This window comes from Pleurodeles waltl, chromosome 6, assembly GCF_031143425.1.
Source record: "Pleurodeles waltl isolate 20211129_DDA chromosome 6, aPleWal1.hap1.20221129, whole genome shotgun sequence".
Lineage (NCBI taxonomy): Eukaryota > Metazoa > Chordata > Amphibia > Caudata > Salamandridae > Pleurodeles > Pleurodeles waltl.
The window spans coordinates 465,791,562-465,816,001 of record NC_090445.1 but is presented as its reverse complement, the minus strand read 5'-3'; the positions used below and the strand labels follow the sequence as shown (position 1 = coordinate 465,816,001).

The following is a 24,440-nucleotide window of genomic DNA, read 5'->3' as shown; positions in this document are numbered from 1 at the left end:
ACAGGGCTGGAAAACAGGGCACAGGCTCTGACTGAAGCAAAGCAGAAACAGAACTGGAAAACAGGGCACAGGATCTGGCTGAAGCAATAAGACTGGAAAACAAGCCAACAAGAGGTCTGGTACACAGAGGAACAAACTTCAATGCATGAACCGGGAGCTTCGGGAAATGGCAGCTTATAAGCAGTTCCAGGCAGCAGCAAGCCCAGGGCAGAGTCACATGGCTGGGCTGCACAAGAGTGGTCACATGTGTGTGCAATTCCAGTATCTCACAAGTTCTGGAGGAGAGAAGCCAGTACAAAGGAACAGCAGGACTGTTCCCATAGGAAGCAATGGGCAGCAGACTCCAGGTCTTACTGACAGGCAATGCATTATGGATCTTGAAGTCGAAAAACAAATGTAGATTTTCAGTAGCTAACAATATCGAAATGAGAAGCAAGTAGGAGTCAGACAGGGTCCCTGGAGGAGTGTTAATTATGATTCCCAGGCTGCAGATAGTCCATGTACAGCGTCCCCCAGAGACGGAACGACGGAGTCGTAACAAGTTATTTTTAATCAGGGGAGGGTGGAAGCACACAGGGAGGGGGTTAACCCAATTCATGTGTGCCTACCCTGCTCCTCCTTGTTTAAGTTTATAGTGTAGAGGGACTACTATACTGGAACACCCAGGACTTTCTCCCCATACTCCAGCCTCCTTCCTTGTCTGGGTTAAATACAATCACAAGTAAGAAGAAAAGAGTCTGAGGAGTTTGTTCATGTCGTCTCTTTTGGATCATATAGCGGGCTGAAGGTAAGATCTTCTCCTCTGAGGCTCTGATCAGGAGGCAAGCCAATGAGCCCTTGGAGTCACTCTGGTAGTCTTGGGTTCAAGAAGAGGAACATGGCTCAAACAGCAGGGCAGACCTCTGAGGGTTCAAAGCAGACTTCAGGCAGCAAAACAGTCCTTCCTGGTGCAGCACAAAGCAGGCCACAGCAGCAGGCAGTCCTCTCAGAATCTTTCAGCATGTCCAGAAAGAGAACTGAAAAGTGGGTCTCAGAGTTGTATTTTAATACATAGTGCCTCCTTTGAAGCAGGAGCCGTTTCTCGAGATTTTACTTTGAAGGGCTTGAAGTTTCCTATCTCCCCTTCCCTGCCTTCAAGGTGAAACAGCCTTTCAGTTGCAAGTGGGGATGTGACCAGCTCCCCCCCATCCTGCCAGGGATGGCCCATTCAGGCACACCTAATCACTCCACTATGTGGCAGCCTCGGGTGAATAAACAAAGTCCAACTGCCAACTACACCTAGCCATGTGGCCCAGGATTAGGCTGCAGGCAGCAAACAGTTATGGCAGGAAAATGCCAACTTTCTAAAAATGGCATTTTCAAAACTGTAATTTAAAATCTAATGTTATCATTAAAGAGGGTTTTAAATTACAGTTTCTCAGACACCAAGCATGAAATGTTTTCTTGTTCCCAATCAAAACTTAACACTTATTAAATGTAATAAGACATCCCAATGCATCCTAAGGAAGAGGTAGGCCTCATAGTAGTAAAAAAATAATGTAGGTATTTTTCACTATTAGGACATGTAAAACTTGAAAGTACTTATCAAACCTTTTATTTGCAGTGCACCCTGCCCTCTGACATTCCTGGAGCTTACATTAGGGGTGACTTATATGCAATTAAAGGTGGGTAAGGCTGGGTATGGTGTTTATATTGTCAAGTCAAATTGGCAGTTTAAAACTGCATTCAGGCTGCAATGCCAGACTTAGGACATGTTTTAGGGAGCTACTTAAGTGTGCAGCACAATACGTTCTGGAAGCCCACCAGTAGCATTCAATTTACATGTCCTTCGTCTACGGCATACCATTTTACTAGGGACTTATAAGTAAACTAATTCTGCCAATCCAGTGAAAGCCAATTATACCATGTTTTAGGTAGTGAGCAAAAGCTTTTTAACACTGGTGAGCAGTGGTAATTTGTGCAGAGTCCTAAAGCCAACAAAAACAAATTCAGCAAAATAGGAGGCTGAAGGCAAAATGTTTGCATGAAGACCATGCTATGATGACATGTTGAACAACCAGAAGTCTTAAATCATGTCTCTTTGAGGTTTCCTTGTTATAATTAGTGTATGTTGCACAAGACAAAGCTGCAGAATTAGATCCAAGTAAATGAAGAAAGCCAGAGGGAGACACAGGGATACACACCTACACATGTGGATTACAATGCTTATGGCCACACAACTGATCCCACTCTCAGATGTACCTAGTGGGTCCTTCTATAACATAACTCTTATAAAACTGTAATTATTCTGAACAACACAACCATCAAAGGTTAATCAGTAAAGTGGGGTAGACAGCATTGATTGCCTTTCAAGTGCAGATGCTTGCATACAAGTTTTATTGGACAAACATACTGAGGGCCAGATGTAGGTAAGTAAAATTTTGCGACTTATACCGACTCGCAAATTGCAACTCGCTAAAGTGCATGCAGAAAGGTGTCTCAGACACCTTCTGCGACTCGCTATGGGGTTGCAAAGACCCACCTCATGAATATTAATGAGGCGGGTCGCATTTTGCGACCCCATAGCGAGTCCATGCACTCACAGGGATGGTGGCCTGCTGGAGACAGCAGACCTCCATGTCTGTGACTGTTTTTAATAAAGCAGTTTTTTTTTCTTTTTGCAGCCCGTTTTCCTTAAAGGAAAACGAGTTGCAAAAAGAAAAACTTCCGAAACCATTTGGTTTCGGTTTTTTCAGAGCAGGCAGCGGTCCATAGGACCACTTCCTGCTCTGAAAAAAATGTTTTTTCGTCACTCACAAAGAGGAAGGGGTCTTATGGGGACCCCTTCCCTTTTGCGAATGAGTTACCACCCACTTCGAGTGGGTGGTAACTGCCTCCCATTCGCATTCGCGGTCACAAAGCAACTCAGCATGGCGATGCGGTCGCAAATAGGAAGGGAGCACCCCTTCCTATTTGAGAGTCGCATCCTCAAATTATCGCGCTAGGCCTTTTGCATGTCGCAAACTGCGTTTTTCGCAGTTTGTGACATGCAAAAGGCTTCCTACATCTGGCCCTAAAATCCTTATTTTCCAGAACAATGAGAGCCTAAATGAGCTTTGGGTTCTTGGACACAGTAACCCCATCCTTCCATAGACAGATTTCAAAACAAGAAGTTAGAATGTTCTATTTGACCAATGATTATAACACAGCAAGCAAATAATGTATGAAGTATAACACTCTAAACAAATAATGCACTTTACGAATCGTGAGCAGTCCAATATTGCTTTATGATCTTATTTATGTCTTTTGTTCCTGCTATATTGCCAGGTAGTTCTCAACTTAATTCAGTTGTATCTCCTTGATGAATCGTTTGAGAGTTATCATCCCAACCATAATCTTTGGGGGTACTTATGCCTCTTCTTAGACTGTCACCCATCATTGACATGTCAGGGCTCTCCCTTTGGTGTTACAACTATCGGTAGAATATGTAATTTGTTCAGGGGCAACTGTAAAAATTGTCTCTTTAGAGGGCTTGACAAGGATTGAAACTAATAGCTAGGGGTAGGTATAAACCTGCCTCAAACATTTTCAAATTTGACTAATTGAACATTTGTGCAGGAAATCACCTGTCCATATGTCACTGTCTTTTACATCTCATGCATTCAGGTCTCCATTTCAGTGCAATTGTTGTCACTCCGTAATCTAACTTGCTTGACAACCTCAAGTACAGTTGCAAACCATCTAGTCCTCCTTGCCAATATTGGTCTATGGCTGAACATTGCATAACAAGTGTACTCTGTCAGGGAAAATGCATCTCCATCATAGGGTACCTGGTAGTATTCCACTGTCGCTAAGTCTTGCAGGAGACTATGCCATCTGTGCAGAACCTTGTAGTACCTCAACTTCAGGCACGCCTCTCATAGGGATTTCGCATGGAAGGAGATATTGTCTACTCATTCAGCTGTAGATTTCATTTGCAGACAGAGTTTCCACAATTCATTTGGTTTGCCATTGGTACTGAGAACATGTATTTCATAACAAGTTTGTACAGGCCAGACACCACTCCTCTGAATGTGTCCCAGGTGTGGAAGTACTTGAATGTAGTGGAGTCTTGCAGGACTATGGATGGTGATGTTAGCTGTTTACAAAGACAGTGGTGGACCTGCTGAAAGTCCTGAAAAGGGGTCTGTGTTAGGCCAAATTATACTTGGGCTTCTGCAATTTTTTTCAGTCTACCCTCTGTTATGAGTTGATCTACTGTCCTTATCCTTTTGGATCTAAATCTCTCCCAAGAAGATTGTATCACCCTTTTTAATACAACTGTTGCTCCTCAGATGAGTGCCTATATGCGTCCAACTGTGCTTCCTTAGTCTAGTATGTATTTTGTGCTACGTGTAGGTCATCGCATGTAGTACTGGATTAGTAGATAAGAGCCTTATTTTACCAATCCCTCTGTTTATAGTGAACGAGTGGTTTCTGTGGCACCTGTGCTTAATTTGTAAATAAATAAATGCCAGGGTACTTGTCAGGAGGCTACTGCAGCTAGCAACACCCATTTCCCCTACCAGCACTGTCAGTGACAGTACCAACATCACTACTATCATATACTTACAAGTGTGACATTTTAAATTATTCCAGGAGGACAAAACTATAAGAATGGCTTGGGTGGCAGATATTGGTCATTTTTAATGTATATTGAATTAATAAACAATTGTTGTGCTAATCTCCAAATTAGACAAACAGCGCCACCATGTGGCAGACTATCTTAAGGTCCAGTGTTGACAATTAAGTGCTGATGCCAAGAACTGGAAACCACTGGCTCACATTAAGTACTGTATGGCACAAAATAAAGATTTCTCTGTATGCACACACTGTGAAGCGTTTAGATTGTCAAACAGCATGTATGATATTTGAGTGAGTTGGAGTGCAAGCGAGTAGGATTCTATATGGCACAGTCACAATCCACCAATCTCTGTTGCTGCATGGGGTTTCCCAATCTTTAGACATGGCTTCTCCCTCTTTATATTGTTTATGACTTCATGACCTTAGTCAGTTTGCAGATCATATGTGCAGCAATATGAATAGGAAATGAAGCAAAATTATAATTCAAGAGGGGCATCACACTCATTTTGAACACGTGGACTTTTCCCCACATTAATAAGTTAGGTGAGGGTCGGATTTCATTTTTGAGACCAAAGGCTCTATGTTGTACACCACTGTGGGGCTGAGAACCGTGTTTACATTAATTCCTATGCATTTAAATGAGTGGTCCCCTACTTATGTAATCTTGGTATTGCTGGTGAGAAAGAGTACTTCACATGTTCAGGTTCATTCTGTATAAGTCAGGTAGTATGAACCTGAATGTGATCAAGGTGTGGAGTATGGTATTGCTATGCAGGAGGTGTGGGAGTCAATGTCCTCATCCTTTCTACCTATATCGAGGTCCCAAGGGTCCCAAATTGCAAGTTTGTATCTCTAGCCTTTAATACCGTACAATACCGCTTTTGCACAGTCTGTAATACTATGCACTAGGGTCTGTGTTTTACTTTTTTTTGTGACATTGCTATGTTGTGGTGGGTTTGCCTATCTCTTCAGAGCACTCAGGCTATAACGTAAAGAGAGTAGGTTGGGAAAACGTGCAACCATAATTAATAGGCTGGTAAAGTCTTATTTGTGGTTCGGCAGACCTTTCAGCCTTTAAGAAGATTTCATCAGTGATCTTGACTTGTCTCTTGAAGGTTGAGGTTTAGGAAAAAATGTATATTTTTATCATGTGGACCAATGTCTAGTGACTTCCCATTGTCTCCTTCTTTCATTCAGATGTGGCTCTTCTTGCACCAATTCAGTTTGGAGTTTAAAGCCTCTTGTCCACATCCATCCCTTCTAGTGAATTCAATAGGTCCTCCAGTTGATAGGGGTCATCATATTCAGTGGTTTTGTTGTGCTGTGGTATCACCATGGTCACGGGGTCCATCAAGTCATACTGCACCCACATTCCTCAAATGCCACTGTAATACAAACAATTGTTTGCGTCGCTGAATAGTATGTTGACAAAAGCCTTATGTGATTAAGGTGTGCTGGTCCTCATTGAGGAAGGGGGCCAAGTTTTTTGCCGTGCTTCAGATTGGTCTTGTCGATGTCTGAGGAAGCAAGCAGTTACTTGGTGTGGCCCTTTTTTATCCATGGGTCTTTGTGACGTCAGTATGTGTGCTCTTTGTAGTTCCAGCAGGGGGTCTAATGTTGCGAAATGTTGCTTGGACAATAGTGTCAGGAAAGCAATTGTGCTGTTGTCCTCTATTTTCTCCAGGGTACCAAGGAAGCATAGATTATCCCAGGGGCTCCTGTCATCCATTTCTGTGATTTTCCTTTGCATGAACCAGTGGTCTTGTTCCTAATTGATTGATGCCTTAGGTTTCAGTTCTAAACAGAGTAATCTAGCTTCATACTTATGTATGCACGCTTTGAAAGAGGCAAGGTCTGATCATATAGAAAGGATTTCCCTCAATAAGTTAGTTGTAGTTTCATTCACTTTAGCAGTGGATGTTATCGAGGCAGAGTTCCATCAAGATAGCCTCAAGTGCAGCGTCTGGGGATAGTGCACCTTGTTTTGCAGTTGGCTTTGGGGGTTCCCCCATCACCACCTCAGTAAACAATAATTGTTGTGTAGATTCAGTCATGGTCTCTCTGTGTCTCCAAAAATGTATGGTCTCTGACCTTCCCCAACCCAGGCAGTGTCTCTGATTATTAGTGTTTGAGTGAGGTAGAGTGACATATTCCCAGCCTCCAGTACTATTATGCTGTAGACTGTGCTGTCAATCATTCTCCGTTAAGCCTTTCAGGTAGTCTCTTTTGGTGCTTTTGCTGAGTATGGGCTTAGTCGCTCAAGGGAGAATGGCCACGTTGGTATCCTTGCCCAAAAGGGTCAGCTCTTGTCTCAGCAGGACTCCATACAGATAAGAGCTGGGTCATTTTGTGGCACTCACAGCTTTTATTGGGGTGCCAATTGGTCCAGGGAACACTCATGTGGGATACTGCGACCAAGTCTTGCTGTGTGTTAGTAATAAAGGATTGGGAGCAGGGCATTCAGACCCTCTGATGATAGTGGCATGAAGTGCACTGGGTAACATCTCTCTCGTAGCTCTGTTTGGTTAATAGTTTCTTTGTATCTAGTTATGGTAGGGTATTGAAAATCAAAGACAGAGGGTGATGTGTTACTGATAAAATTGTAAACATGACCACTGTTAATATGGCTCTTATGAAAACAGACCAAACTGGACACCATTAGCTTCTGAACCATCAGCTGAGCATTGGGGCCCTCACCACCTCTTTGTTCTCCAAGCCGGTTGCTCAGGGAGGAGTGGCCGCCACGCAGCTCTCTGAGCAGGGGCCCCCAGAGGCCCCGCGACTCCCCGTACCGCCAGCCTTTTCCTGGCAGTTCAAACCACCAGGAAAAGGCTGGCGGTAGGGGGACTCGTAATCCCCTGGGCAGCGCTGCTAGCAGCGCTGCCCTGGCGGATTACTACCTCCGGGGCCATTGTGGTGGGAAATCGCCGGCCCCGGCGGTGAGACTGCGGCACTTCCGCCGCTGTCGTAATGACCCTGGAAGCACAGCCAGCTTGTTGGCAGTGCTTCCGTCATTTCAGCCCTGGCGGTCCCGTACCGCCAGGGTTGAAATGACCCCCAGAGTTCTTCTGCTGATGTATGCTGGGCTGGAGAAGTGGCCTCAAAGGAAAACTTGTACAAAGTATTACTATGAACATAAGTGCAACATTGGTGGGGCCAGTAATGTAGATAAAAAAATGGTCAAAATATTATGCAACTATTTTGTTGACCTTTTTCCTTTCAGGTAAATCCATATAAAATATTCTTTCTTGTTATGAAAACTCAGTTGGTTAATAAGGTTATTGCTAGTCCTGGCCCCTTGAAATACCTCCGTAAAAAAATTATTGTCCCGAGATTTTCATTTTTGATTTGTGTTTTTGTATCATTAGAGAAGTAATTTAGCTTGCGTAAATATTGCTAATCTGGGCCAATTTTCCGTAGATGCCATTTTTAAATATGGCAGATGTATTACAGTGATAATGTAATATTTCAGGAACCATGAAACCTACATGCTTCATTTTGATGTCAAAACATAGTTTGGGGGTTCAGTAGTCTTATAGAGACAGAAAATAACTCCTCAGAGCAACCCTTTCGCCATTTTCCAAAATGGCAGCTCTACAATGATGTGTTTTAGTTGGAAATTTATTTTAATATCGTTTTAGTTTAGGGTTTTCAGCTGATTTAAATTTGTAAACATGAGCAAAGCAAGTGGTAGCAAAGGATCTATACCTCCGGACAGAGTGTTGCTAACTACAAAAGCTGTGGACTCTTTCAACAAACAAATAAACTCATACAAGAGCTCGAAAAAACTTTCACCTGAAGAATTTCATTTCACTACTGTTGCTGTGGACTGTAAATCTCAATTGCAAATGGTCAAGATTTCATCCATGCAAAACTCCGGAGAGGTTGTCCAGACTGTTCTACAGATATGAAAGTTGGTGTGTACCTTGCAAAAACTGCACATTGTCTTTGACAGTTATCTTGAACTATCTGTCAAAGAACGTGAGAGAAACTGACGAATGTCTATAAGTGGAACAATTTACCTTGCCTGCACCAAAAATTTGACACCTATCCTTGTGCAAGTTGATAAATTCTGATCATCAACATCAATCAAGATAAACTTGGAGATTTTAACTTGCCAAAACATAGCTGATGCTCTTCTGAACACTGAATTTCTAAATATGTCAAGTAGAATGATTGTCAATGAGGAGTCAGTGCCTGTAGAAATATATTCAAAAAGTATGGGGCATATTGTTCAAGAACGTAATAGCAAATTGAAGGAAGCTGACCTTTGTTTTGTGAAACATGTTGACTGGGCCATTCAAAATGGTTCCAATTGAGTCACTGTACTGCCAAATGACAAAGATGTTATTATTGTGCTACTTAGATTTGTTGCACTGTTCATAAGTTAAGGATTGTCAGAGTTATGAATATGTAATGGAACAGGTGAGAAAAGACACTTAGGGCCTGATTACAACTTTGGAGGAAGGTGTTAATCCGTCCCAAATGTGACGGATATACCACCAGCCGTATTAGGAGTCCATTATATCCTATGGAACTCAAAATACGGCTGGTGGTATATCCGTCACATTTGGGAGGGATTAACACCTCCTCCAAAGTTGTAAACAGGCCCTTAGACAGTCATTATGAACATGGCGGCAAAGGCCGCCGACCGCCGTGGTGGCGGTGAGCAGAATCCCGGCGGCGGCAGTGAATGGAAACCCGCCATATAATTATAGAAAAACCCAACCCTGCCAAAAATTCCCACACCACCACTTCCCGCCAGGTCCCTGTCGGCGGGAATCCCGGCCCATCCCACCCCGCCACCGCCAAGCACACCCACACCTACATCCCACCCTCCAAATAATGATGCACAAATCACCTCGGCGGACAGTGGAGGCCGGACCACCATTGGCGGCAGCGACCGCCACTGGTGGCAAGTGGGCCCAACAGCAACCAGTGCACACATTGGCTACGCCTAGCTCCCACACACCTGAGACACTTCCACAACACCATAAAACACCCCCAGACACACCCCACAATCCCTTGCAATGAAACCAGGACCAGAAGACGGAGAGCACCACAGCCAGAGAGAGAGAATGCCAGCAGACAGGACACTCATAGCGACCCACACAGGAGCACCCAAACCCCTTCCCCAGTCCCGATGCCATCCACCACCTTCACCATGTCCCCCCCCCCCCAAAATCCACACTTCACCGAAAGGGAGCTAAGGACCATGCTGAATGAGATCCTAAAGGTGGAGCCACAAATGTTCGGGTCCGAGGTGCAGCGCACACCCATTGCGCGGAAAATGGAGCTGTGGCAGACCATTGTTAACAGGGTGAATGTAGTGGGACACCATCCACGCACAAATGACGACACCCGCAAGAGATGGAACGACCTGCGGGGGAAGGTCAGGGCCAAGGCATCCAAGCACCACATCGCAGTGCAGAAGACTGGGGGAGGACCGCCACCAACACCACCCGAGTACACCGACTGGGAGGAGAAGGTACTCGCCATCCCGCACCCAGAGGGACTCACTGGACTCACTGGAGGAATGGACTTGGGTAAGTCATCTACAATTACCCCCCATACACCATACCTGTAATGCATGCACCACCCCACCCACACCCACCTAGACCCACACCCCATCCAGCCATTACCCACCACATCCACCACCCTTCACCACCCACAACTCACTACCAGGCCCACATCACTCCCACTGTGTACAGCCACCCACCCTTGCACGTACCCGCAATGGAATAATAACCCCCACCACAATGTAACCCCACCACTGACACTAAATGCAATGACCACATCACAAAGGCACCCTGGAAGGCCACTGAAAGGCACACCAGCACTACATTGCACAGTTCTGTACACCTCAAACCCTCATGCATATGTAACAGACATGTCTATGTCCCCCAACAGGCACCACCACCCATGCAACCCTAATGGAGGGGACAAGGGGTGCCACAGCACTCTAGGGAGACAGAGACACATCACAAGACCTTGACGAAGGATCCCTGGACACTGATGAGCAGGCTGGCCCTTCACACAGCCCTGGATGCTCAGCATGCAGCAGCCCCACCCAGGAAAACACTGTCACCACTAACACCCAGTCAAGACCAGCAGGCCAGGGGAGGAGTACCCACACCAGTGGCCCCAGGGCATAGACAGGTGGAACACAGCTACAGAGGCCACAGTCTCCCACTACCAACATGCAGGAAGGTGAGGGCCCCAGTACAAGTGGCACGTCAAGACCTGCGCAGGGAACACAGGCACAGGGGGCCAGGGCAAGGTCAAGTGCCCCAGTGGGCCAGGGGGTAGGGCACCGGATGGATGCAGCAGCCCTCGACATCATTGCCGAGGTTTTGGGGGCCTACCAAATACCCAAGAAAGGTTGGCACAGATTGTATCCACCTTGGAGCAAAGTCAGAGGATGCAGCTGGAACAACAGGCCATGGAGCAGTGGAAAGAACACAATGCCACAATGGCCACCATTGCTGGAGCACTGCTGCAGTTGGTCAACAAACAGTCAGACACCCACACCGGACAAGAGGCACCCACAACAGCCCTGAAGAACCAGCAAGAGATGACCTAAGCAGCAGAAACTGCACAGGAAATACCCTCCCAGGAATCACAAGGGCCAACCATGCCACCTCAAGAAGCTCCAAATCAGGCACCCAAACGTAGACTTAGGCCAAGATATGGCACTGGAAACCCAGCTAAGAACAAGCCCCACTCCAACAATGGACACTGCTACTACTGCAAAGCAACCACCCCACCCATTCACCAACTACACTTAGCTGAGGGCTAAATAAAGTAACATACTATAAATAGGACCCACCTATGACATCCACCAGGGCTACCACCAAGTCAGTTTTGAGGACACCCAACCGGTACGACTTCCATCATTGTACATAGCACATTTCACTGTATTTGACCAATAAACAACATTTCCCACCTGTAACACTGTCCCCTGTCTTCGATGTTGAACAAAGTGGAGTATGGATGCAACTGACAGGGAACTACTTTATTGTCAATTTGTGCTTGGTGGTGGTAATGTGTGTTTCAAATTATGCAAGGAGGTAATGCATATATTTTCTGTCAGTACCATGCTGAAGAGGTCCATGTCTCGCCTATCATGACCAATTCCCCCTATATGACTTGGCACACTTACAGTATCAGTAACTAACCCCAATGAAAGGCTTAAGTCCCACACAGTTATTGGAAGTAGAGTTCTATCAGTTGGTTCCTGGAATTGACATCTTCCCCTTCCTCATCCTCACCATCACTCTCCTCACCTCTCTGAGGTAACTGATCAGGACCTATAGCACCCTCCACCTCCAAAAGGGGGATTGAATGTCTCACAACCCTGTTGTGCAGCTTGTAGCAGGCCACCACAATTCTACACACCTTATCAGGCCCATAGGCCAGGGAACCCCCAGAGAAATGTAGGCACCACAATCTAGCCTTCAAGAGATTGTATTTCCTCTCTGCATCTGTCCTGGGATTCCTCACTGGTGTCAGGAGCCAACGCAAGTTTGGATAGCCAGAATCACCTAGGGAAATGGTCAATACAGAACCGTCATTGTAATGTCCTTAGTCAGACAGGCCGGTGTTCTGCAATGCGTCAGTTAGTGGCATGCAAACTTACCTATGATCCACCCTCTGTCCTCTTGTAGTTGTTCCATCTTCTGTGGCACACTACTGTTCCTCAAAACAAATGAATCATGGACAGAACCCGGAAACATGGCATTCACATGGGAAATGTACTGATCTGCAGTACAGACCAATTGGATGTTCATGTAGTGAAAGTTCTTCCTGTTTCTGTACACCTGTTCACTCACTCTTGGGGGGATGATGGGTATGTGGGTGTCATCGTTGGCACCTATCACATGGGGAATGTTTGCAAAGGCATAGAAGTCAAACTTGATAGCAGGGAGGTCAGCACTTTGGGGGAATCGCACATAGGATTGCAGATGTTGTACAAATGCATTCAGAAATCTTGTCAGTACCTGGCTGAACATTGGCTGTGAGAAACCAGCACCCATGCCCACTGTCACTTGAAATAAGCCTGTGGCCAGGAAATGGAGTGCAGAGAGCACCTGCACCTCAGTTGGAATGGCATGCTGATTACGGTTTCGGGGAGTCAGTGCAGGATCCAGTAATGCACATAGGTCCTGAATAGTTGCACGTGTGAGTCTATAGGTGAATATGATCTGACGCTCCACCATGGTCCTCATATCCACAAGTGGTCTGTACACAGAGGGTGCCCTTCCTCACCACAAGGGGTACGAAAAAGGAGTGATGGGCACACATACATTGGCAGATATGCTAAATACATGCAGTGCATTGTCGATAGTAGTGTCTGTACAATAAGTGTCTGTACAATAACTGCAACCTGACAGATGTACATGTACATCACTAGGAGGGAATGGAGTAAATCATGTGTGATTATATACTCAATGGATAGAGGCCTAGGTGCTTCATATGGCTAGTAGGCCCAGCATTGTGAGTATCATGAAATTCTAGATGCGTAGGTGATGGCAAAATGTCTGCCTGCTGTAGTTCTGCCCCTTTGTTGTGGAAGTGACCTAATACGGCTAGCGGTTGACGTCACAGCGTACAGCGGTTTTGACCGCTGTTCGCACCCTCATTGGCTAACATGGATGCCAATGGTGAATCCTGGCATATCATGATCGCCGCCGGCGGTGAGGGTGCATACCGCCAAGGAACATACGTGCGTTTGTCATCATTTGATCACTTGACTCCCTAATCTTGTACGGACAGGTACTCCACTCTGTGTACTGCTGTGGCCTGCCTCTGGCTATGGATTTGCCATGTGGTGCAGGGGAAAAGGCCCGGCTTTCACCCAGGAAGAACTGGAGAAACTGGTCCTGCCCCTGTACGGCAGACTCTACGGCCGGCCAGAGGTACAGGTGAGTCCAGGTTTGGGGGGCACTGCGTGAGTAATAGATGGAGTGGATTGCACAGATGTGTGCTCCTGTTAGCCAGGATGGGCCTTGGTGCATGGAATACTGCGTGTCACTGTCCTGCATGTCTGGGAGTACTGTTTATCCTATGTCTGACATTCTGCCAGCTGTTGCCGTCGTGCAGGTGCCTGACCTCTGTGTTCCATTTCTGTGTCAACCTACTAGGTCAGCGCCCACCAGAAGAGGGCACATTGGCATGTCATCGCCAAGGAGGTACGGACCCTGCGGGTCTACATCCGGCGGAGCACCCACTGTCGAAAGAGATGGGAGGACCTGCGGCACTAGGTGCGGAAGATCGCTGAAGCCCAGTTGAGGAAGTCCTCCCAACATGGAAGGGGTGCCCCCTCGGGAACTGACCCCCCCCTCATGCGAAGGATCCTGGCAGTGGCGTACCCAAACCTGGATGGGTGCTTGAAGGCCGCACAGCAGTCACAACGGGATGAGTACTCACAGCCCATACTTCAGCCTGGAAGGATGAGTGTGTGTGCGATAGGGCTAATGGTGCTTAGAGCAGGGAATTTGACTGGTGTCCAGCTTCTGTCTGCTCCACAAAGGGTGTAGGGGTGTCCCTGTCAGGTTTCACTTACCTCAAGTCAAATACAATTTCAGGGGATGGGTGTAGGTCAGTATTCTGCTCACTAGTCAGGGCCATGGCCATGGGCATGGTGCACGATGTTGCCTGTTGGGTGTATCTGCTGGGTAGGTGTATGTCTGGACATTGTGTATCAGCATTCAGCTACTTACAAGTGTCTCTCCTGTTTTGTCTCCCCATCGCTGTTCTCTTGTGTTTGTCTGGTACAGCATCTACATCAGGCGAGGGAGCTGAGGCAGCGGCACGTGGGGAGGCAGTGGCCCACGGATCCTCCGAGGCAGAGACAACCGACGCCCAGGGGACCAGTGGGTGGGAGGGCGAGGGGACTTCCACGGGGGAGGCTACTACCACAAGAGGTAGTGACTCAGAGACCACCTCCAACGGTGGCGGACCCTAGTGCACACACCACTACCGTAACATCTTCCACCACCCCATACCATCAGCGCCCTACCTTCTGCTCCCCACCGAGTTGCCCGTCCCCACCCACCCAAAAAGGTGGGCGTCTCCTTCGCCCCAGGCACCTCCTCCCCTGCTGCAGTCAGCCCTGCTGCCCTCACAGAGGAGGCTATTGACCTCCTGAGAACCATCTCTGTAGGGCAGACAACCATCGTCAATGCCATCCAGGGTCTGGCTTCTAAGGTGCAGCAGACCAATGTCTATCTGGATGGCATTCACAGTGCCGTGTCTGCCCTACAGAGATCTTTTCAGATTCTGGCCTCCTCTTGGATGGCAGCCATTCCGTCCCCCCACCAACCTCCTCCACCCATTCCAGCACCCCACTCCCTTTACCCGTCCAAAGCACACAATCAGACCTGCTTACAGGCACTTCATCACACAAGAAGCACACTTCCAAACACAAGCACCACACCTCCCACCACAAGCATTCACACAGCCAACAGACACCTGCACACACAACAACATCCACTTCCTCCAGTGTGCCCACCTCTTCCGCCTCCCTGTCTGTCCCCTTTACATCCACACCCTCATGCACTGCACCTTCACTCACTATTACTGCTCCTCTTCCTGCACTCACCATGATAGCAGACAGCCACACCTGCACTCACCACCTCCACTTTAGTTGACCCATGCAGCACACTCAGCAGACTTGCAGACGCCCACCCAACATACATCCACACTAGCTGTCTGTCTTCTCCCACTGTGTCCACCCCTCACCTCCCAAAACGCAGCAAGACACCCACCCATCAGACATCCACCACACCACACCACAGCATACTGAGCAGTCACCTGCACCCACTACACGCACACCTACACCCCATACATCCACTCCCTCTGCCTCCACTCCCACACCCTCATCCACGCCCACCCCAACTGCTCCCAAGAAACTTTTCCTCTCCCGTGCAGACCTGTTCGAACCCACTGGCCCACCCCGTCTTGTCCTGAAACGTGCCCACCTCCTTGCCCTTTCCGCTCCTTCAACATCACAGCCCACCCTGGTCCAGCCTTCCCATTCCAGTGCCCCTTCTCCGGTGAAGAAGAAGGCCGCTCGGAGCCTAAGCCATCCAGCTCCACCCGAGCCAAACAGCCCCCACCCCCTTCAAAGGAGAAGCCCACCCCCCCTCCAACCTCCTCACAGAAGTCTAAGTCCCACCCCGTGGTAAATCCCCACCCCCTGCCCCCCTTATGTGAGGTGCCTGGATCCCCATATGGTGCCCTGTTCAGTGGAGTACCCAGCACTTGTGGAAGTCAGGTGTGGCCAGTTATGGCCAAGGACTAAGGGTTTTTTATGGACTGGTCATTGGCCCTGTTGGCCCTGTTTTGCTCAGAGAGCTACATATTAAAGGTTCTGTGTGGCCCGTGTTTGGGCTGTACGCAGTTCCACCCTGGTGTTTGTTTTAATTATTTATGGGTGTGGGGTTATTGTATGTACTATGGCCAAGTTGCAGTGGCCTTCGGTCAGGTACGTCCATCTTGGTGGGGGTATCTGACTTGTGGTGCTGGGAAGGGTTGGGAGGGCATTGCAGAGTGGGTGGAATGAGGGGGGTATGTAACTTTGCCCTCTCCTCCCTTTTGTCGTAGGTTGCAATACTTACCGTCGTCATCTTCGTCGGCGGTCTGGGTCATGTAGAAATATGGCAAGGAGCAATGCTGGCATGATCTGCAGCTGTCTGTCCATGGCTGCCGCTGCACATTTTGTTTAACTCCAGTGAGTGTTTCCTTCTATGTGTTTCTTTTCCACCTGGCGTTGTGTGGCGGAATGGTGGTTCATAATTTGATGGCCGGGTTGGGCCTTTCCGACGGCCTGTGGGCGGACTCTGCCGTCGTCAGCGGGACTCCTTTCCTGGCAGTGGGTGGTGCGCAGGATGCCTGTGTCTCATTTGCTTCATTATTTGGATTTCCGGACAGCTCCTCTGTTGGCGGTTTCTACCGCCACCGCCGGCAGAGCGGTACGGACTGCCATGTTCATAGTGAGGGCCTTAATCCTGCAACATATTCTGTACAAAAAACTTGACCAAAGATGTCCAGTGTTCTTATCAAGGCACATATTTTTACAGTTGATGACTGTGAGCAAAATTGGAAAAAAGTTTAGAGCTTTAACTTATGAACATGTGAAGTTTCTAGAAGGATTTGCTGAGACAGAAGAAGAATCTGACTTTAAAGACTGAAGAATACCTTGTGCTAGTGTGGAAAACGAGCTCTGACTGTCACACATTTGACGATCTTTGGTACAATGAGTTGAAGAGATCAGTCCCACTAAGTGACCTTCCAGCAACATCATATTCTGTGAGTGGACACATTAAAAAAGCGTTCTACTTGATCAGAAGATGTGTAAATGTTTTGTATCATGCATATGTAGAGAACAATCTGTGTGAATTTGGTTGTGAAGATATAGATGGAGTGCTAAAACCTACAAATGTTCTGAAGCCTCTACTCACAGAACTTAAACATACATGTACTTGCTAATCCTGTGCTACAGAAAGATGTCCCTGTCGATATGCTCTTCTTGAATGTTCAACATTCTGCACATGTACCACAAGCAATTAATGAAACAAATAAATAAAGTGAACTAGTTCTAGAAATGTCTCTTCTTCCTCCATTATAGCCACCATTTTGGAAAATAGCAGAAGGGTTGCTCTTAGGAGTGTTTTTCTGTCTCTATATGACTACTTAACTCCCAAAACCGATGTTTTAGCACCAAAATGAGGTATATAGATCTCATGGTCCCTAAAATATAACATCATCACTGCAATACATCTGGCATTTTTTAAAATGTTGTCCTGAAAAAATCGGTCCAGATCAGCAATGTCTACCCAAGCTAAAATACTTCTCTAATGATCAAAAACACAAATCAAAAATGAAAATCTATAGACAACAATTCTTTACGGAGGTATATCAGGGGACGGGATTATACTGATGTTTGCATGTAACTTAACAGTCGCACAACTGAATTCTGGCTGGAGCACCGGTAGAATAGTTACATGTATTTGCAGTGTTCAAAGGTCCAAGACTGCGACTGAAAGCACTGTTAATATGCAAGTCATTATTTTACAATTGTATTACACGAAGTTTAAGAAAGGCTACCACAAAATGTGCAAAGGGAATAAGAAGCTGATTTTCTAACTTTTCACACAGAGCAGGGAAGCAACCAAAGTTGCTGCATTGCATAAAAGGGATAAAGCAGGACAGCACCATGCCTATTAAGATACAGCACTGTTTTCTTCTCTCTCTGCATTGGTACACTTTAGGCTGACATGCACCAATGCACACACCACCACCATCGTGCAAGAGTGTGTGTGTTCTTGCAGGCATATGTTTTGTATGGGAAGGGAACCCTTCCAGTACAAAATACTGTGCTTAGAATGAGTTTAAACCTTTTCCCGCTTAATAGGTGGCTGTACAGTGCAGCACATATGCAAAGTTGTAAAAGTGTGGAGAAATAAAACTATTTCTCTATGTTAAAGGCAGCCTCAAGGAGGCGTTATTTTTCAGTGCCAAGCCCTGTCTACAAATCTTTGTAGAGAGGGAATTATGTAAAAAAAAAACCTAGGTACGCACGTGTATCTCCGAAGGTACGCCCCACCAAGCAACTTTAGCTGTACTTTGCTTTTCTTTAGGGCTATTTTCAAGTGAAAATAACGTTTTGGGCTTGAAAATCAACCACCGGTGCAAGTTGTTAGCAAATCTGCATTTACATGTTTAAGATAATGAAGAAGTTTGTTAAAATATACATTTTTAGGGTCGAGCCTGCGTTGCATGCGCTCGCGCATGCCTATCGCAGTGAGACTCTTTAGTTATTAGAAAAGGGCTCGGAGCCCTGTTGACGTCAGGTCAGTGTGTTTCATTGGTTCGTGGGCTTGCCTAGTAAAATCTGCTTGCTTTCATTAGTGGAAGGCATGCATACGTCATTCCTTTTCCGGTGGTTAGCCCTCCTCGAGCGCAGTGGCCAAGTACAGAAAACATGCGAGGCTCGCTGTTTTCTGTCGGATCGTGGACTACTTTTTCTCTATTTTCCTATCGCGATTTCGCTTGGCAGAAGTCGAGCACTTTACACAGTTAATTTCACTTTTTCGGGTTAAGTACATAAAAGCACTTTTGCCGATAAATGAAAAGTCGGGTTAGGAGTTTACAACGCGATCAGCTCTAACATGAGCAAACGCGAGACCCGTTGCATTGCAAATTGCTTGTTAGTAGTATGCAATCAAGCTGTACCTAGTCCGAACATTTTTTTCGTAAGGACACTTTAAAATGCAGTTTATGATACCCTTACTTGACCTCTGAAAAATAATAAATCTTTGTCACGATGTAGCCCCAAATTACTCAATCAATTAAAAGTATATAGTGACGCCCAAGCAGCCTTTAGATTTGCTGATTAACCAATGGCACACATTTACATTTCTTTCTCGAAGCATGCACCCTGGCAAGAAGGATTTTTTATTTTCTTTCACTGTCTGCTTCTCCCTTGACCTTGCAGAACTGGAGACTTCCCTTCCTTCTTTCAGCCAGAGGGAGGCACCTGACGGTTGGCATTATTCGTTCTGGAATGTTTTTTAATTTAAAAAAGTGTGGAAACTGTTATTGTTAAAATAAAAAAATGCTACTGTGGAAAAAGGCTGCATTGTACCCCGTACCTTTGCCATGTCTCCTGCCCAAATCTCAGTCAAGCAAGGGAGGCTGCATTACATGCTTCCCCTGCCAACCATTCTCACCCTCCTCACCCTGCCTTACAAGAGCCCACTGCACACCTTTACTGACACCCCTGTAAACCTTTACTGCCTGGTCAGAGCAGTTGGTAAATGTGTATGTTAAACATCATGGAAAGTGAATGTGGTCAGGTAAATCTGGGTCTGCACAGTAATTCCCCATTCTGAGGTGTAACTATTCGTTGCACATTAATGATGGTTTGTTACCACACAGTAGTAGTAATTGCTGATGTAGTGTTTGAACCACTCCAGTCCCTTGCGTCTAAATGAGCCATGATGGGCAACTTAAAATGCCTGGGGAGAGATTAACAGGGATGTAAGGACTACATATCAAATCTCACCACATTTACAAATACATGGGAGGGTACTTCACCACACCTTAACTTAAGAAAAAGACAGAGAATGCAAGATTCCATCATAATATACCAGTGCCACTGAAAGCTCGTGTGGTCAATGTTACTATAAATTATTGTCTGAACTATGGAATGTTTGCTACGCTATGTGGTATGTAACCGAGTCAGCTTCAAGGCATTCCGAATGTGGCAGTGTGAGATGCCATGAATTTTCAGGAAATTTGTTAGGGTCTTTGCAAGCTGTATTGGAGGCCAGTTTCTAGAAGGAGTAATTATGCGGTGCTTTGCTTTGCCCAGACAGCCTAATACAAACCGTGCTACTTACGTGTTCACTTCCAAGTTTAAGTGAGCCCTTTATTTTGTCTCTTCCTTTCTTCTATCAGTCCCATCATTTAGAAATGGCACAATAGTGGGGTGGAGGTGGTTGTTCCTTCTCTTGTGTCGCTTCCTCTATTTGGAATGCACTCAATTTAGTGCCAAGATTCTTTAGGTTGTTGATTGTTATCTTGCATGTATAGATTTTACATATAATTAGTGGGTGCCCTCAGGCAAAACACGGAGGGTTGGTGGCACATTTTGAGAGAAATCAAGCAGAAATTATGGTTTTTGGTTCTTGCCGTTTGAAGATAGAGAACTGCACTAGAGGGCCAGCTCAGGCGTGTAATGTCTGACATCTGGATAGACTTAAACTAGCTCAGGTATGTGAGGCCTGAACATATCATTTATGTCTTACAAAAGGCATGCATACCTCTGCCACCCAAAGCAAACACTTTTATGATCCACCCTGCGAAGTGCAGGTCCAGTTGTGCTCCTCATACCGGAATTCACTTTGATATTAACAAACCACTATAACATGATCTCCTACGAGTTGGCAAAGACTTACAACAATGTGGCCACGACCCTGTGATGTAAAAGTTAAGGAAATCAGTCCTACTCTTCTAAGTATTGCCTGCTTTTAGAATACTCGATGAGACTGCTACAAAGGTTCCCTGGGTCAATACATTTATACATTTTACACACCTGTGTCCTGCGTGCTGTGTGCCCCCAACTGCTCAAGAATTGCTTTCCCCTCTTCCCTGCCACCTAGTTGCCTATAACTGTCTCGCCCAGAAATCCTGCCATGGCTGTGCCAGCGTAAGCAAAGGTCAGGTAAACCAGAACTGTAAGCAACAGACGTCCACAGGAAGGAGAGTAGATAATATGCTGAACCACACTGCCTTTTAATCTGACTATGAGAGGCAGAACAGCATCGCTCACTGCTCAAGGGACTGGTGGGTACCAGAGAAGCCTCAAGGGTCACAATATCTTGAAATATTAAATATCCACCTTTCTCTGAGCATCAGCATAACAGGGCGACTGTCTAAAGATCTTGCATTGATGACACATAGGGCCTGATTTAGATAATGGCGGGCGGGTTAATCCATTTTGACGGCTATCCCGTCTGCCGAATTCTAAATTCCAGAAGAAATAATGGGTTTTATATTTCAGCGGACTGGATATCCGTCACCAAAGTGATGGAGTAACCCATCCGGCAATATTTAAATCAGGCCCATAGTCTTGATTATACCAAATACGTGCTTTTAGGTCTGCTAAAATACTATATCAGAATGAAATCAGAACTTGCTCAAATATTCCTTTATTAGCCAAGACGCAGCAACTATGCAGTCCTAAACCAGGTACACTGACTCCTGGTGGCACAGAGGATTTACATTATGCTGTTTTTATTTGAATAAATACAAATAAGTGCAGGTGCCCAAACTTTTTTCTTAGAAGGGACACTGCCCACTTCTACCACATGGCTGTACATTTCTACAACTGGCACCATCCAGAGAAGGAAAGCGAAAAATGTAACGCATCTTCCTCAAGGAAGATTCTGGGAGTTCAACTACTGTGAACATTTTGCAGCAACGATTAGCAAGGATTAGCATAAATTCTACATATCCTGCTCAACTAGGTCAATAAGGTCACCAGGCCAACAGAATTGTCTTTACTTTCAGCACTGAGATTCCATAAATGAGTATAGGTTCTCACTAACATAACAACTGCATTAATTATCCCTTTAGTAGTTTTCAGGGTCACTGAAATTATGCAATTCTGGGGCTGCAGCATTTTCACATAATTATGGATTTGCCACATAATTCATAATCTGTTTTCCAATTTGCAGATTTTAACAAAAGAAATGTGTTTCTCGCTCAAACTGATCAAAAGTTACTAAAAATGCAGCAACGCTTGTTGCTATTCAGTTGAAGGCACTTGGCAAAGGTTGACATTCACGTTTCAGTTGCATATTGCTGAGGCTAGGTGTTAAACTAGAACTAATAAGGTGAAACCTTTGTCCAGACAGTTTTAAGATGTATACTTGACAAAATAATGAACTAATACTATCACAAAATGTGGCGCATTATGCTGCATAATTTGCATTTTCTTGTTACATAATTTAGTGACCCCTCCCACATAATTTAACCCTCCCCCATGGCATAATTCTAGTGGCCCTGGTAATTTGGTGTTAGTTTCCCTTTCAGACATTTTGAATATTTTCCTCATTGAAAGAGTGGCACTTTCTACAATATCAGTTCAGGAGTCTCTAGGCGGGAGGAAAGACAGGGAAAAGTAATGAGAGGATAAGAAATAGACATGAATTTTCAAGTGGACATGTACTTACTGGCCACACAATTTGGCTTGGTAGGTTTCCATTGTCTGTTTGTTTGACACTGTATTTTTTCACTTCCACTCAAATAGAAGCTAGGGTCGCACCGAAATGTAACAAACGTAGAGACTCTGTATCCAGTTTCTAATCCAGACTGAAATGTTTCTTTATTTCCAAAGATTATATTCCCATTTGCAACCTCAGGTTCAGGACAGCTGGCCCCTTAAAAATGAAGGGAATAATTTAAGATACCCTGTGGGGTAATGACTAAAATAATAATTTAATTTGAATCAGTTGAACTAAAACCATGACAAATCCTTGATACTGGAACACAAATTGAGTTTTTTTATTGTCGCAGTTTTGTGTCTCTGCCCAACACAGATGTCATTCCTGAGATATTGCTTGGTTAGAGAATTTCAACTTCAGTGTGTAAAAGTGAAACAGTGATCATTGAATTAGACAGCCTGAACAGAGCATCCTCACAAACAAAGGGCCTGATTTAGATCTTGACGGTGTTACAGCCAATCTGCGTCAGCAGCAGACCAGAGAAGACCATCATGTCAGCGGTGTTCTGCCTGCCATATTTAGATGTTACAGCTCTGCAAGAAGTTGACTGGCGAGGGATTGCTGACGGAAGGAAATGGCAGTGGGACCCAATAAACATCATAAACTGGCAGGAGCCATGGAATAGAATGAAGTCACACACACACACACAGACATACACACTGGATCTTAGCCATATGTGTCCCCCTGCACTACACATGACACAACACACCAAATATACACCATCATCCATTACAATTCCAACACAACACAACCCGTACATGCCAAAAACTCACTTTGACATGCATCCATGACACAACACACACACACCATTGACACTGCACCCACACATGACACAACCACACTCAGCTACAAAAACTCACAAACAAGCACAACTACACACATCACAACAACATCTGCCACACAACAACACTCACCTGAATGTGTCACACAGCAACACAGCATACACAACAACATTGATATCACATGCAAGTGACACACATACAGACACAACCACATCACCCACTCAAGCTCGCTCCACCTCAACCAGCCAATCCACACACACACACACACATGCATGTGCTGATTCACATATACAACAGATGGTGCAAACCTACCAGTACAGGTCCCCTTACAATGCACACATATCAACACCTTTGTACAGTGTGAGTGTGAGTCATTGTGGTGCCAGCATTCATTTGGCAGTGAATTATAACACCACAATGACATGTGTGTGATATACTATGTTGTGCCAGTGTGTCCACAGCCAGGTGTGACACAATTGTCTCCCCGACATATGTATGTCACAATGATTACAAAAAAATAGTGTGACATGTATATGCCTGAGGTGGATAATCAATCAATCATTTTTTGTAAAGCACGGCTACTCACCCGTGAGGGTCTCAAGGTGTTGGGGGGAAGGGCCTTATCCAAAGAGCCTAGTCTTGAGGTTCTTCCTGAAGGTTTTGAGCGATGGGCTTTGTCTGAGGTGCAGGGGTAGGCTGTTCAAGCTCTTTGCTGTGATGTAGGTGAAGGATTGTCCTCCGGCGGTTGTTTTACGAAAGCGAGGCATGGTGGTCAGGGACAGCTGGGCAGAGAGGAGGGATCTGGCAGGGTGTGGAAGGAGACGCGGTGGTTCAGGTAGGCTGGTCCTGAGTTGTGTATGGCCTTGTACATATGGGTGAGTAGCTTGAAGGTGATTCATTTCTGGACTGGGAGCCAGTGGGGGGTCCTCAGGTGTTGGGAGATATGTTCTCGTTGTGGGAGGTCCAGGATGAGCCTGGCGGCGGCGTTCTGGATAAGTTGTAGTTTTTTTATGTTTCTAGTCGAGGTGCTGGCGTAGAGGGTGGTGCCATGGTCGAGCTTGCTTGTGACTAAGGCGTGAGTGACTGTTTTACGGCAGTCTGCTGGGATCCATCTAAAGATTTTCCGAAGTTTGCGGAGTGTTTGCCAGCAGGACCTCCTGTGCAGTGCCCACCCAACGTACCCTGACAATGCGTTGTGCCTACCTTTGAGTCCAGTAGCAGGCGGCATGTTTTCTACAACAGTTGGTGGCAGCAGTGACCA

General features: G+C 45.9%; 1 protein-coding gene across 1 annotated transcript in view; it reads right to left on the bottom strand.

Annotated features, from left to right (window-relative positions):
- LOC138301974 (membrane cofactor protein-like) overlaps positions 1–24,440 on the bottom strand; it is a 441,285-nt gene that overhangs the window by 151,366 nt on the left and 265,479 nt on the right. The window contains exon 8 of the mRNA XM_069242412.1: positions 22,347–22,553. Coding sequence (XP_069098513.1) covers positions 22,347–22,553 — 207 coding nt within the window. The remainder of the gene's footprint in view (positions 1–22,346; positions 22,554–24,440) is intronic.